Source organism: Pygoscelis adeliae, unplaced genomic scaffold (assembly GCF_000699105.1).
Source record: "Pygoscelis adeliae isolate BGI_AS28 unplaced genomic scaffold, ASM69910v1 Scaffold60, whole genome shotgun sequence".
Taxonomy (NCBI): Eukaryota; Metazoa; Chordata; class Aves; order Sphenisciformes; family Spheniscidae; genus Pygoscelis; species Pygoscelis adeliae.
The window spans coordinates 776,695-793,256 of record NW_008823954.1 but is presented as its reverse complement, the minus strand read 5'-3'; the positions used below and the strand labels follow the sequence as shown (position 1 = coordinate 793,256).

General features: G+C 37.7%; 1 protein-coding gene across 5 annotated transcripts in view; it reads right to left on the bottom strand.

The window, feature by feature from the left end:
• TNRC6B (trinucleotide repeat containing 6B) overlaps positions 1 to 9,298 on the bottom strand; it is a 46,645-nt gene extending 37,347 nt beyond the window's left edge. For all 5 annotated transcript variants that reach the window (XM_009321785.1, XM_009321793.1, XM_009321800.1 and 2 more), the window contains exons 1-3: positions 9,217 to 9,298; positions 5,466 to 5,487; positions 3,463 to 3,807 (exon numbers count right to left, since the gene is read on the bottom strand). In XM_009321785.1, coding sequence (XP_009320060.1) covers positions 3,463 to 3,807; positions 5,466 to 5,487; positions 9,217 to 9,273 — 424 coding nt within the window. In that variant the 5' untranslated portion in view covers positions 9,274 to 9,298. The remainder of the gene's footprint in view (positions 1 to 3,462; positions 3,808 to 5,465; positions 5,488 to 9,216) is intronic.
• Between the last annotated feature and the right edge of the window lie 7,264 nt (positions 9,299 to 16,562).

Below are 16,562 nucleotides of genomic sequence, written 5' to 3'. Positions count from 1 at the left end.
CTTCCCCCCCCGCCTCCTCCCCCCCCCCTCCCCCCAAGTTCCTATGTTATATATTCAAAAGTTCCTATGCTATATATTCAAAAGTGAAGACAACAGTTTCTGGTTGCTAATACTTTTAATAAAAGATGAACATATCAGCTTTCAGCGCCTGTCTCAGGCTTTCAGTTCATTAGCTTAACCAATGAACACCCACTGAATGCCTTCCAGATCCCCCTTCATTGAGGGCCACCAGTAAAGATCCAGACTTCACAGCAAGGTCAGAACTCTCTTGTAAGCTTTGAATACTGATGAACAGAAGTTTGTCTTCATCCGTTAAATCCTAGACACCAAGATCCAAAAGACCAAGCAGTTCCCATGCACATTCTGTTCCTTCTGTTGCCTTAACCTCAAGTGCAAACTTAACAATAGCAAGGAAGTCTGACTCTCCACCGATATTTATATCTTGCTATCTTTTTAGTACACTGAGTACCCCCCCCCTTTTTTTCCCCCCAATTTAAAAACTTTCTGATTAGACTGATCACGGGAATAGCTTAAGGAGGACAGCCAAAGACAAGTTTAAAAGAATGCAAGATTACTGTCTTTTGAACTTAGCAATGATTCAGCAAATGAATGATGCATAGGCAGCTATACATTTAGCAAGATCTTCACATAGGTGATTTTAACAGATCATTTCATATTTCATTTCCGCGAAGACATTTTAAAAGTATTAAGATTGGGATACTTCCTAACATAGTGCACTAGGACACAAGTTAATGGACTGTTCTATAAAACCAGCCTCCCTTTGCCATTGACAGTGGCAACAAAATTTTGGCAATTTATGGTTTTGTCTTAAGATAATGGGTAAGGGCTCTTGGTTCTAAAATTGACTCTTCCTTAATAACATGCTGAACATAAACAAGTTTCTGGTCTGACTAAAATGAAAAAAGTTACTAGGAAATGACTGCTTTTTAAAGATGAGAGTATGGAACTGAAATAAGTGAAAGTATTGAAATGGAGTCCTGAAATGAAGATGCAGTTTTGCTGTGAGAGATGGTGGTGTTTCTTAAGAGGGTATTGTAACTAATTAAAGACTTTCACCAATAAAATTTAAGCTTTGTTTTCCAAAATTGTCCTGCACATCCTGAATATCATTGGTGTTGGAAGAATTATATACACCACCCTCCACCCCAACCCCCCATATTGCTATGGGACAATAGTAAATTTGGTGTTATCTGTCAGGGAACTAAAGTTTCAACCATCTTACAGAAGCATTTCAATTCTGGTAGAAGAAGAAGGATTATGTATTGACTTTTTGTATTAAAGCCTCACCAACACCATCTATAGATATGTGGCGAATATAACAATGTGAAGGACTAGGCAAGCAGCATTATCTTCCCCTTTGGGAACCTGCTTTTGTTTTCACGTGGGATGAATTAATCACAGTATCAGTGCATAAGTGCCTGACAGAATTGGGCCCAACCTGAAATCCAATTTGTAAACAGCCAGGATCTCAGATGGGATTAATGATGTGCGAGACACATAGCAACACCATAAGCACTTTGATGGAGCACCCCAAGTGACAGCATTTCTCTTGTCCAGCTGCTCATTCCCACTCCTCTGGCACACCTACTCTCACATGCTAGCACGTATGTTCTCACCAATATTCAGTGAGCTGAACTGGTAAATCACCCAGACTGAAATTAGCTTTAAAAGACAACCTGGGTTAATTTTAATCCAAGTCAGCCCCCCCGCCCAGTTGACTGTGTTATGGTGCAGAAGTTTGGATAGGGTGATGCGGATCTGAAGGACCCGTATCTTTCTTGGCAACACTCCGGACTTACATCAGGATAAAGCAATTAACCATCGGTATAAAAAGTTGCCACAATCAATATAACATCTTAGTTGTTAATATACCATTAAACTAAATGTAAAAATATGAGAATTCATAAAATCAAATTTCAGTCTCAGAAAAACAAATATTAGGTGTCAAATTAGTTACATAGAACTTAAGGAGCCTCTACTACTTCAAAAGTGTCCTCGTATAGTACATCCAACAGCAAAAAATGCTGTTCATGAGAAATTCTGAAAACTTTTAGAATGCTTCACTACCATAAAGTCTCCTTTGTCAGCCTACTACAATTACTGTGAAGGTGTACTAATGCTGACAGAATGCTAGGATTTTATATATAGTCGGAAGGCTTTGGGGTGAGTTCCCCCCCCTTCATGTTTCAGGTGTTTTATCAAAATCAGCCATCTCTAAGAGATCTGTTTTTAAACTGATTAGCTAAAACTTCACCATTGTAGTTTGAAATTCACACCCCCCCCCCTTATTAAATCGGGAACATCAAAGACAACAAGATAAATAATCTGTCAAACAGGAATTTGCTACAAAGGAATTCAAGTACTGAAACTACAAAACAAATGGAATTATTCTTTTTCCTAGAATCCTTTTTAATAAAGACAGCCATCCCATCTAGCTTCCCTGATTCTGGAGTTCCAAGTCACCTTTGTTTTTTCTTCTGAACCATAAAGAACTATAAAAACTTTATGCTCTCCAAGACTGTGGTTAAAAAAACCCCATCCCATTAATCTGGCATGGTTTTCAAAGGCAAACTCAGACATAGTGGTATCGTTATTTTCTTCTCTTGACTATCAAGCATTTATTATTTCTTTTTTAAACACCCTTATTGTTAGAACTGAAGTTGTCCTTGACTTCTCAGATCACCTAAGTTTTTCTTTAGGAGGCAGATGTCTTGAGTGGAATTTTGTTTGTTCTACTATCATAACTTAAGAAGAAATTATTACAGTTACTGCAATTCTCCAAGGGTCTTAAAAATTCAGGAGCAATCAATTTCCCCATGCTCATAAAACAATCTTAAAATCAATTTATCTTCTGGAATTCGAAGTGAACAGAAAAGCAAAAACAAGACAATCACCACTTCTATAAAAAGGTTTATCTAAGGAGAAAAACAAGATTACAACTAAAAAAAAAGTCAGGAGCAAAAGGACCATCTTTCTATTTCATCCAGATTAGAAGTGACAGATACCTGCCATTTGCAGACCTGGTATCTACATGTCTGTTTTACCAGATCATATAAGAAAGTGACAAGATAGGAAATTCATGTCAAAGAAACCTAAAGAGCTATTAAGAACTATTCAATGACAACCATAAAATGCTGTTTATCCATGCATTATGTTTACCTTGCTGCAATCCTAAGAGCATTACAGCATCTGATTCAAACCACCCAAAACATATTTTAAAAAAATTAACCCTCTTTCTTGTTCCATCTAGTAGTAAAAATTGCATCCATTGGCACTAACAGCAAAAGAAAAGTCTATATACTAAAATTGTAGAAGTAAGCTCTCCAAAAGCAATCTGAGGAGTTTTATTATAGGACATGCTTATGCATGATTTCAGTGATCCCTTTTCTGCCATGCACCCCCCCTTGTTCATTTAATATTATTATTATTATTATTACTTGCCTGTTGCAGTCCCACTGTCGCTCTGCAGCAGTGCTCCTGTCACTGGTTGTGCGTTGTTTGGGTTTGCTCCTGGTGCTGTTGGGGGAGGAGGCCCTGCTCCACCCCCAAGGAGCATACAGGATGGCGGAGGGGGCTGCCCACGTTTCAGTAACACTTTGTGGTCCTGCTGGCAACGGAATCGCGGCGGCACCTCCCGAGGCATGTAGCGGGCGGCGCTGGGCGGTTGTCCGTTCGGCACTGCCACCCTTTTGGCATTGTTGCCACCATTGACTGGTGGCGATGGAGAGTTGCCAATTGGGCTGGCAGCCACTGGTTGGCTTAAACTTGGTTTCGTCACTTCGGGCACTGAAAAACAGGAAGAATGAAAATCAGAAATTTTTCGACTTAAACCTGTGTTAGCTACAAGAACTCACTGCGACTCTTCTTTCATAATTTCATTCTTCTCTGAAATACTGTGCAACTTCAACCTTATTGAAGAACAATTTAATTAAAGAAGCAGGAATAAGCAGTAGCAGCAAACCTCTTGCTTCCATGTGCAACTCTGTACCCCAGGATGAAACTCTGCCCTCAGCAAGTATTTTGCTATAAGCGCCAAATTTCTTGAAAGTGTTAAGTTGGGAAAGAATACTACCCTGGGCAATGAGTCATTTTAAAATATTAGCAGTCAAATGTAACTGGTTTCACCCCCGTTCTGTTCCCTGATCTTCAACTGGTTTTTGGATTGTTATTCATCACCCCCTTATGGGAGATCTGAAACCAGATCTTAAGTTTTCACCTGCTTACTAGGCTACACAGCCACTGCCAAAACAAACAAAAAGAGGGGAAACCCCTCCTCCCTCTCTTGGATTCAGAGTTAACAAATCTGAGTTCTCTGTACTGCTCTTCAATAAGGCAGTAATAGTTCACTCTCACCCAAAAGGCAGTCCTACATACAGCGTTTGTATTGGGCTCGCCTAAAGTTTCCCAGCTGGTCACCAGGTGCCCCTATAAGCAAGGACAAGCCGCTTCTGAGGGCTATTATGCATTGGAGAAGAGGAAAACCACAAACAAATCCTTGGGGAACTAACACCATCACAAAATTTGCTTAAAAGACTCTAGACTTGTGACCCCTTACTCACATTCTCCATGTGCTTTTTTGAAACAGAGCAGAAGAAATTCCTAGCCAGGCACCTAGAAGGTGTAATTGCTAAGACATCAGACTCCAAAGGCAAGGAAAATTTAATACATCTATTCCAGCCTTTGTTGAAGATTAATACAAGAAAAGGATGTCCAGAAACCCCTCCCCAGCAAAGTAAACATAATCAGTAAAACTCTTCCTCTTACAAATGTGAGATCAAAACAAGTGAGTCTCTCTTTGGCAACATGAATGCATTATTCCCCACATTTTATTTTGATAAGGGTTTTCCGATTTCTCTATGTAGGCTTCATTGCCCAAAACCCAAAGGTATTGTTAGCTGTAAAATCAAGTTACTATCTTAGTTCCTTTCTGTCAATAACAGCAATTTCCCCACACAGTTTTTAGAAAACTGACATGCAAATCAAGATTAAATATATTTTTAGATCAGCTAAATAAGCTTAACTTTCAGGATGCTCACTCATCAGTCCTGCCTTATCTGTTGGACTTTTAGGTGCCTGAACTTCTCTTAAGTTTCCAAAACCAAGTCATTTTCACTCATTTTGGTACCTCACCACAAGCAGTGCTTTCCCTGTCTTTCATTCCATTTATATAGGTGGTTTCAGTTTTTGGTTACTTGTCTAAAACCTTTGCAAAACCGAAAACTAAGTATTTCAGCTAACCTGTTTTATCCACAATCCTCATTCACTCTTCAAGTATTTTGATGCTGACAACATGGATAGTTCAAGTTTTTTATTTCTTCTGAATACACATCTTCAGTATTTCATCTTGACTCATAATTCCCCCTCCTTTTCCAACAGTTTTGATCAAGATCTGAGTCTTGGCTCAAGTCAATTAAAAAATACTCTTTAGGATCAAAGATTCTTACCTTTGGTTTTTTGATCTGTGACCTGCAAATTAAGAGCAAGAATGTAAACAGAGTTTTAAGAACCTCAAAACAAACATTGAACAGGCTGCACTAAATCATGACCTTAATTTATTAGCACAAGAACAGTATTTGTTGTTGCATGAAAATAATCAGCTCATGAACTACAAGTCTAAACAGTATTCCTAGTCATATATATGAAGTTTTCAAAAATACTACAGCTCCTATAATACCTTTGCCTGATGCAAAAGTCCCTGGCAGAAACCATAATTACTTCACTCATGATGATTTTTGGTATACACCCCCCTCCTCATCCCAAACATGGACTTCCAAAACACAAATAAACATGTGCTATAGCACTACAGTTCTTTCAGATTTTGGAGGTGAAGTACTATAGTTAAAGTGTAACAAAAACTTCCTTCTGTAAGAGTATCCTTACAGCAGACTGTTGGGGCTGGCAACAGAATTTCCACAGGAGTAACAAGAGGTGAGAATAGCAGTCTTTCTGCTATCTTCCCATTTTACCTTTCCCATGACATCTCTTCCAAGGAGAAATCCTAAACCTTACTGGATTCATTGCCACAACTACAAAAAGTACCAGCAATACCTATAAAGCACCAGACTTCAAAATCTCTTGAAAACAATAAGAAGTTGATTACTGAAGTGAGCCATCACGCCGGCCAACATACTCAATATGTGGTTTTGCTGTACTTCTACATTCTTTCAGCATAGCAGATTTCAAGCTATAGTAGAGACAAACATACCACTGGTATATTCTCTGGAATCATGTGTATTGTAGCATGTTTTGAACCTGTCGATCATGAGTTCCACTACACAATAATGGAAAAACCCTAAAGATCATCATGTGTCAGGTTCTATGACACCTATTCTTAAAAGAAATTGCTGAACTAGTCCATAATTCTGGAAAGCACACAGTGACAGTATAGAATAATGAAAGCACAAGTAAAAAGCAGTTTATTGTTTAAACCAACCAAGCCAGAACTCCTTTGTACAGTAAAGAATAAAAAGACAAACTGTACTGAATTGCTATGGCATCATTCACTTTGCAAAGATGAACACTGCAATATGCAAAGTGGAACATTCACTATAATACAAAATCTTAGGCATCCTAACTTCACAGAATTAGGTAATCCAAAAGTTTCCAAGACACTAAAAATGCACCTGTACCAAAACTGCGTCTGTACCAAGCCAGACATCAATATTCACTTCACTTATGAAAAATCCTGTATGCATCAAATTACGTCTTCTTCTGTAACACAGTTAAAAATTGTTCAGCACTTAAGTGACTCTGATGGTCCACTACTAAAGGAAAAGGAAGAGGGGGGAAAAAAATTATTCATTAATCCAGTCTGCTAATGCTGATAGGTTTACTATGGTCAACAGTAAACATGTTCAGTAAATGAATAACTTGTCTACTTGGAAGAACCCCGTTTTACCAAATCTTTAAAGAATTCTACATGATAACCACAGTTTGCTTTAAGAAAAAAAAAAATTACTTCTGCCTACACTGCATCTCTCTCCTAGTCAAAATGATTTGTTTTTGTGATTCTTTTGTCTAGAATACAAAAGTTGAGAAAATGTGACACTGCCTTAGATTTAGACCTGTCATCTCTCTGTGGGCAACCTATAAGCATCAGCAGGGCAGGAGCAGCTATAGTAAACGGGAAGGTGGAGTCAAACTCAGCCTTCTGACAAGCTACCAAACAGCCCCTGGGACACCAGCCACAGGAATTTAGTTTGTGAATTTGCCTGCATAATCTCTGTTGGAGTGATTTTTTTATTTTTTAAGTTTCAGAAGATCCAGACAGAAACAATTGTTTCATGTTATACAAACTCTGTCTGAAAAAGGTACCCCCCAAATCATTACTGCTTCTTTGGTGAACACCCCCACAGTCACTAAGAACACACACACACATTTATGTTCTGTCCATTCAGTTGCCTGCTTTGCTATTCCTAGATATCTCCAAGTATTACTGTTAAGTTTGGTCTCTAGGAGATCAACTTACTTAGTGTTTACCCTTCCCAAGATTTTGGCAAAATATCGTAACATTCAATCATACTGAATAACTTAGTAGGTGAGGGACCACACAAGAAAGCTGCTAAATCTCCTTTGTATTCAAAGCACCAATTCCTCAGTAAACACTCACAGCACTGTTATCAAGGTGATCAGTACAGCCTTTTCAAGTTTCTCCTGTATCATTGAATATCAGCATATAATCCTGAATTCACTAGTCGTTACTTACCAGCATCTGCTCTCCCTGGTTCCTACATATACTTTTTGTACTTCCAACACTAAACAGCAGCAACACTGAGGCAAAAAGACACTGAAGAAACCTTGTTCTGTAGCTACTGACCTTTTGCAGTATTATTGGGGATGTATCAACACAATGGCTGGATAAAGACAACAGAAATACACCAGTTTGTCCGCACCTAATTTAATAATTTAAACTAATACACTCATATTGGTGAAAAAGCTAGGTAAGACCCTGGATAAGCTAAAATTTAACTGAAATCAGTGCTGGCTGTTCTCAGCAGAAACCTATAGAATCTAACAGAGTAACATCTGATCTTTTGTAGGATCTGTTACTGAAGCAACCGAAAAACAGAGACTACTGAAAGAAAGTAAAGCCTTCTGCTCTCAATTTCACATAATCATTGAGGTCAGAAGGGACAGCCTGTGGAGATCTAGTCCACAGTTCCCACCCCCAGAAGTCTCCCCAACTCAAAGCGAAGTCATCAAAACAGATTGCACAGGGCCACATCCAATTAATTTTTGAACATCTCCAAAGATGGAGGCACCACAACCTCTCTGGAAAACCTGTTTCAATGGTTGCCCAGTCACACACATGCACAAAAAAGCGCCTTTTTATGATGAAGTGGAATTTCCTGTATTTCAATTTGTGCACAGTGCCTTGTGCCTTGTCACTGGGCACTACTGAGAAGAACCTGCCTCCATCTTCTTTACTCCCTCCCACAAGGTATTTATATACATTGATTGATAAGATCTCCCCTGAGCCTTCTCCAGGCTGAAGAGCCCTAGCTTGCTCAGCCTCGCCTCATTTGTCAGATACTCCGGTCCCTTAATCATCTTAGGGGCCTTTTGCTGGACCTGCTTCCAGGATGGTTACTGCTGTCTTGTACCAGGAATCCCAGAACTAGACACAAAAGATTGTACCAGTAAAAAGAATGGATAAAGCTGCAAGAGACTCAAGTTCATATGTGAAGTTAACTCCTAGAACAATCCACTAGGTTTGCAGCAAAACAGAGAGCTTCTAATACAGCAAGTGTTCAAACCCATTTTCTGAGCAAAAACAATTTTCAGTGACTTATCAATTCTCCATGGCTTAGACTCGAACTGATACAGTTCAGCAAAAGTGCTATTAGCTACAGAAAACATAAAACCTAAGTGATACTTAGCAAAAAATAAAGGGAACCTTCCGTAGTAAATATTTCTTATAAACTTCCTTAAGGACTTACGAGAGCCCATGTTCAATAACTTGTTTAATACTTTATATCAAAAAAACCACTGCTACTTCACATGACACGCTAAGGAGAAGAAATGTCTAAGTTAAACACTTATGTTCCAGGAAAATTATGCAAAAAATAGTCATTAATGAAGCATCACTCTAAACAATCAAGTTTTTAAGCTCAAATACAAACAATTTAACAACTTACCACCCCCAAAACTACTTATGTTCCAGCTGAATAGAAGAATTCAAATATCAAAACCTACCTTCTGAGCAGATTCCTTCTTTTTCTTATCCTCTTTCTTCCTTTTCTTGTCTTCCATTAACTGTTCTTCCCTTTCTTGCTCCTTCTCTCTGCCAAAACATGAAAAACAACGGTATGAGCACAATTAAGTTGTACAAGAGCCACATGTACTACATGCCTCTTCCCCCCAAGAAAGGAAGTCAAGATACCAGATTCCTCTTATCATCATACTTCATTTGCATTTGAGGGTTTCAGTCTAACTGAGATAAGAAAAGCATCTTCTAGCTCAGTGTGGCCACAATCATGCCACTTGCTGCATAAAGGAAAATTCCTTTATTTGGATCAGGCATCTTATGGTAGTACCCTATATAAATTAACTACATGCCTGATATTACAAAATATCTTCAAGACATTTTGGCCAAAGTACCCTTTTAATTGGGTTGTGCTATTATTTAATGAAGAGTCTCATGAATCTTTTCATATGGAAAAAAAGGGAAGTTGTAATTTAATATAAGATGGTTTGGGCTGATACGACATTTATCTTCGCAAGGGGAAGAGATTATTCTATTGCCTGTAGCTATGTCACTTGTAAGAGACTAGAAGTGTCATATCAAATCAAACCCATCATTTATTATACAAATCACTAATTTAATTTCTAGCCTATTGTACCCACCCACAGAATTTTTGTGATGAAACTTGTAATATAAATTACTTTCCAGGGAATCTATTTTTTCCACAAGAACATTCTTTCAAAAAAGGAAGAAAAATATATGCAGCTGCTATTGTTGTCAAGCTATCACCATGTTGCTATGTTTCGTATCAAATATGAAAGTACCAGAAAATGGTTAATTTACTGCATATAAGCTATTGGCTGAGCTGTTTCTATGGTGAATCACATTTTTGTTAACCAATTCTCTTCACCTCCTTAAAAGTAAATTTAAGACCAAGTTTTCAGCTCACTTGGGGTAATTTCTTTTTATAGGAAAAGATTAAGATAAAGACAATTAATGTAAAAAGATGATCTGACAGATGAGGGTTAGGATCAGAGACCAGAGATGTGTACTTTACAAATGGGAAACAACTAACAGGTATAACCCATGATCTTTCAGAAGATTTTATAAAAAACAGAACAGCTTTATAAACAAAACTGGAGTTTATAATAGTATGGAGCTATTTCTTGTATTTATGCACAACTCAAAGCTTTTTCTGACCACAGTTTAAAAAGCTTAGAGTTGAGTTGGCTTTGCTGTCACATCACTCAGATTTTTTCCTTCCATTGCATTTATATGGTATAGGTAATATTTTTGTTTGCATTTTCACTAGATATTGCCAAGCCAGTGTACAAAGAGACATTTACATAACTAATCAATTCCTACAAAAATATTTTGAGATGTTATATGTTAACAGCTTCCTGATTGAGGACTTCAAAAGAACTCTCTTAAAGAGAAAAGGTTCTATGGACAGTAATAAAATGTCTTCCTGGTTTCCTAAAGTTAGGCTCTCCTTCTTCATGGATGGAGAAAATGGATAAGGGCAAGGTGAGTCCTTAGTAACAACATCCTGAGGTTATTACCAAATGCAATTCATACATAATCGCAAATTCAGTCTGCATTTCACGAAGTTTGAGGCAAGCATTCCACATCATATGGAAAAGCATTTTATGCACTGTCTGGTATTGCTTAAGCCAGGTCAGTTCTTGCTCTCTTCTGTTCTCTATAAAATATCAAAGCACACTTCTGAGCCCTAAACTCTAGCAAGGAAAAGCCCAGCAGGTTTTTCAGTTTTACTAATAGCACAAGACATGAAGCATTGGGGAGGTTAGTATACTTTGCATTGTCTGTCATGGCATTAAGACAAAGTTTTCTGTTTTCTTTGAGCCACAGATTGTAAGCAATATCAAAAAGCTCTCCAGTGACACCCTCATCTTTCAAAGTTACTATAACCTCAAATTATGTTTACTACTTTTGTGCTGTCAAGCTATGTGTGCCTTTTGGGCTGTAGTGCCAGTTATAAGTATATATTTCCAAAAAACTTTCTTGCAGCAGGCAAAAGTTAAAGAGCTGTCTTAAAAGAGCTGCTGAAAAAGGGTAGGATCAAAATACAAAATGACTTCCAGTAACCGCCTGGCACACAGACAGCCTTCTACCTAAAAGCACCTTCCTTAGTTTTGCGAGCAGAAGAGCAGGGAATGGAAAAGAATGAGAAAAGGGTCATATTCACAATCAAAGCTGAAGCTATGGCTTACAACAACATGTAGCACTAATAATAAAAGGAGCCAAGGAGACCCACAGCCTGAAAGTAAACACCTAGTTATGGTCATCTGTCTTTGTGGTAAGTTCAGGACAGGGATGATTGCTACTGCTGCTGCCTTGTTTTCAGACGTATACAGGCAAATATCTGTGGTACTAAGGCTGCACAGAAGCCGTTTGTTTTGCATGACAACCTCCCCTTTTTCTGCTCTTTTAGTAGAGATGTGCATTTAATATTCCATTGGACACATCATCAACAACTACAATATAGCAAAAATCAATACTTAGTAATTTAGGCTTCAATTCATGTAAGCACACACCTAAGTTCTACTGAGGTGGAAGGGATCTATCTGAACACCTGGGCTGCATCACATGTACAAGACCACAAAGGTCCTGACAAAGCATAACTGAAACCTCACAAACATGTAGGAAGTATGAAGTTATACTCTCCAAATGACAGAGCAAGAATTGATGCTATAGACACGCTAACAATGCAGCACCATGTTGAAAGTTCACTGAATTTGGGGGGGGAAACAGCTTATTGCCATTTCGGGTATCACACTTGCCATCTTCCCACTTTCACTCTTTGATGCATGTCACTAATATTTGAAGTTCTATGATTAATGGTTTCCCTTTTCAGTTGTACACAAGAAGCTTGTTAAACACAAATTTAACTTGCAGTGTTAAGTGTTCCGATAAATTTACCATAAACAAAGCTTTCAAGTACCTCATCGATTCATTCAGAAGACAACGCTGCCTATTAGCCTTCTCTCATTAGCTAAGATAATTCTTACTGGCATGGTCAAGGAAACTGGGGGGTCCATCATGTACATTCCAGCAACCAGCTGCTTACATTGACAAGATCAACACGGGGAGAAAATACATCAACTCCAAACAAGTGAATTTAGAGTAATACAATGGGGTGTGGTTCCGGTTTTTGTTACCAGCACATACTAATGGGAACACGGACACACCACAGCCCTGAAGAGGAAGTTTGCTAAACAGCAATCAGCAGCCAGCTTTTTACTCTAGCTTTCTTCAAGAAAGCATGTGTCGATCTCAAAAATACAACCTAATTGCACTTTAATATTTCCCACAAAATCTTAGAATCAACATTATTTAAAAGCATTTAAAAGTGTATTACAGACTAATTCAGAGTATTTAAAGTAAGGCATATTAAGAGCTTACAAATGAAGAGAAACTATAGGTTGTAATCCAAAATATCTTATTTATAAAAAACCAAAACAAACCCAGTAGCTATAACAAACTCTTCTGGCTAAGACAAAAGCAATCATTTCAGAGAAAAGAAAGTTTTGCAGCTAGTTAACTAGAGAAGTAACAGAAAATACTTGTGAAGGCCCAGTTATTAAAACAGATAACCATTTCAGGAAAAAAAGAAAAAACAGGTATTCAAGAACTGTGCCCTCCCCCAAAACAATTTACCAGTTTTAGAAAATGTTAATTCCCTGCAAAATCCTAATATTCATTTTTCCAGAAAACTATCTTAAAAAGACTTATTCTTGCAACATATGGGCTTGAGGCACGGGTAGAGCACAGAAGTTGTCTTCAAAGTTCTTGCTATCACAAACTGAACTGTGAGATGAGATGACGTACTATATATTACATACTATCTGCTGGCAACACGCTTTGATAGGCAGAGATAAAGCACCACACAGAGTATTAGTCTACACAAAACCCCCACAACCCTATAAAGTCACCCTCAAACTAAAATTGCACAAAAAAATTAAGTAAAATGTAAGAAATGAAAATTCCTAGAAACTCAGGAGTGGCACTTTAGTGTATGCAACTCCCAGTTTCTTCCACAGGGCTACAGGACAACAGTGTAACAGTGTTTGGAAGTTCCTCATATGTAAAGATGTGGACTAGATACCAGTACTGAGTCATCTTCCCTCCTGGACCCCACACTTTACTTTCTTGCAGTACAGTTAACTTGGTTTAGCTATACTATAACACAACACAGGAGTGACAGTAACCTTCTGTAGGTGCATCCTGTTCTCTGCATTGTAATAAGTATAGGATGATTTACAAATCTGCTTCCAAATTGTGAGCCAACTTCTGTATCTTCTTCCAGAATATGGGGGATTCCGAAATGACACTTGTAGGATCACCAACACTTTTAACAGAACAAGCTTTTATCTGTATAGCTACAAGGTCACATTAACAACTGTTAAATTTTCCCTACTGGCTTTAGCCATAACTAGTCAGAGGTAAAGGCCATCACCTTATGTGAGATAATGATTTGCATGCATAGACCAGTCTCACTTAGAGGCAACGCTTGAGCTATTAACTAACTCTTTCTCACAGACAGGCCAACAGTGATCCAAAATACCAGACCACAAATACGTTTCTAATCATTTAGAAATAGACAAAAAGACTCAAAACTTGAGGGACTAAACCAGAAATTTAATCTACAGTAAGGTATCCAACTTCGGTCAAGATTTGAAGCAAAAAGAATTTCCAGTGAACTCTAACTACAAGCATCTAGCTTCTCAGCATTTCTGAAAGTTTCCTCAGTATTCTGAGAAATTATACAGCCTGAATACCAGCAGAATTAGGCATCACACATTGGTGTCTCAGATGCATCGCAAAACACCTTTATAACAAGCTCAAGGCCAGGTACACTTCCAAGGCAAAAACTCTTCTCAATCTATACAGGGACGAAATCTCTTAGAGAAAAGTAAGCTGTCTTCAACAGTGCTATTTCATGAACAGCTTGCTGCTGCCACTGGAGAAGTAGGTTTCATTTTCTTGTGCTTTATATTTCTTCATCAAGCTGCATCCCTGACCTTCCCTTGCTTGAGCCTTCTCTGGAACTCAGCTGATTGTATGGCAAGCAAATTCAACTCACTAAAACTCACCTGGACCATTCCCCCCCCCCCATTTTGTAAATGGAATTAGCTTCGATTATTATCAGATGAACACCAGAAGTAGCATGCACAAGCAGCAAGGAATCTTCTCCTTTGAAAGGAACATGTTAAATTGGTTGCAATTGAATGAAACTGCACCTTATTGTATCGCAACACCTCTCCACACAGCACCCAGTTAAAACTCTATAAATTGTATCATAGAAAGATCTACTAGTAAAAGCAAGTGTATTTCCTTTTGAAACAGACTCCTACATTGTTCTAATATATTAAGGAGAATGTTTCCTCTGGACTGTATTTAGCCCTTTATCCCATACTCTGCATGTGACCTGAGCATTGTTACCTGCATCTGTGCAATTCTCCTAACTGTAACAGGGGCTTTATTGACACAATCCTCTAGCATAAGAGTATTTATATATAAACACATTAAAAAGCATAAGCTGATTAGAACTAAGGGTCATAAGCAATGAAGAAAAAGCATACTACAAACTCCCAAATAAGTTCTTGCACCTTGAGATGCAAGCCCTTCTTGCTGCAGCAAAGAATACTGGCAGTCTACTGCTTCAAATGCTCAAGGTGGATCAAAGTTTTTAAATATCAGGAAGCTGGATGTCAGAGACTAAAAATGAAGCAAAATTAAATGCACTGCTGCCAGAGTATAGAAATCTTTACAGTTTTACTTCTACTTTCATTCAACATATCCCACTTAATAGACATGCTCCATTATTTCAACAGCATGAGAAAGGTATGCCATGTCCAAACACGCAAGTGTGCTCCAGCACATTTAAACAGAACATCAAGCAGAAGCAAGACGTAACACAACATAGAATAAATCCCAGGGTTGACAGACCCTAAATTTCTAAAGGTAAAATTATTTCCACTAGACTAAGCCATGTAAAGAGTCATGGTCTTGCTGATCAAAAGATTCAAAATGGGATTAATTCATTTTATAAAAAAATGTTAAAATGCACAACATCACAGCCTCCTTTCTTGTTAAGCAATGCTTGCACGCATAAACTAGACAGACATAAGCCATACAAAAGCTGGTTAAATAAGAGATAGCCATTTAAAAAGTCAGTCTTTAGGCTGAACTGACAAAATTGGAATATAAAGTTATTTTAGGCCAAATGAGTTCTGATGTTTATAAGGCAAAAAACCTGATCCTTCAGAATAGTACCCCTGAAGATCCAGAGTATAAAAATTCCAAGGAAAAAAAAAGAAAATTACTTGTTTGCTTGAAATAAGACTTAAGTTTACAGCATCACTGAACAACTGCAGTATCAAAGTAAGGGATAAACTATGCAGTTTAAAATCGATCAGTTAGTAAACGGATGATTGTCCCACACTTTTTGAATGAAACTGAAATCAAGATATCAGAACCCAGCCCTTCAGTAGAATACGGAATTAAAACTTTCATATTTGTAACATACATGTACATAGTATAACACATGCAAGACAATAACAAAACTGTCACACACACACACCCCCACCTCAGGGCAATGTGTGGATTTTATACACACACAATATACACTTTGCCACATATTAAATGAAAAGACTTTAGAAAGTGTGTTTTTAAAAGTGCTCTGTAAAGCAGCATTTTCAAAAGGCAAAAGATTATTGTTCCTGAAGGAGTTAGAGTAAGCTGCTTTTTTCTTCTCTTTGGCTGAAAACCAACACAGCGTCACAGCAAGAAGTTTGCTTACTTTAAATAGCATATCTGGAACAACTGATATGCCTTTATCACAGCAAAACATCAGCAATTTGAAACTGCTGTAGAAAATAACCAACTTTAAAACATTGACATACTGACTTCACTAAAAGTATGCTTTTCTAAAGAAAGACTCCTTATAGACTGCTATTAGACTTGTTAATAGAGTAAGATTAATTCTTTGTGGAGTATTTTTTTATACATATATATATGCACAATGATTTACATAATAGAAAGAAAATAACTCCGACCATAAAGGGCTGTTTATTTTAAAGAACTGAACAGTATAAGCCCTACAATACAACAAAAATGCTCATAAATAAGGAGGTTTGTTCTCAACACCTCAGCAACTGGTTTGGGGGGGAGGGGGTCAATTTCAGTTTTAAGAGCCTCCCATTAACAAGAAAACCTTGGGTTGTGTAAAAAAAAAAAGAACTGAAATGTTTTTAATATTCCATATTTCTTGCTTGCACTCCTTTTATAGAATTACTCTTTCCAGCTGTATCACTTATATACATTAAAAGAA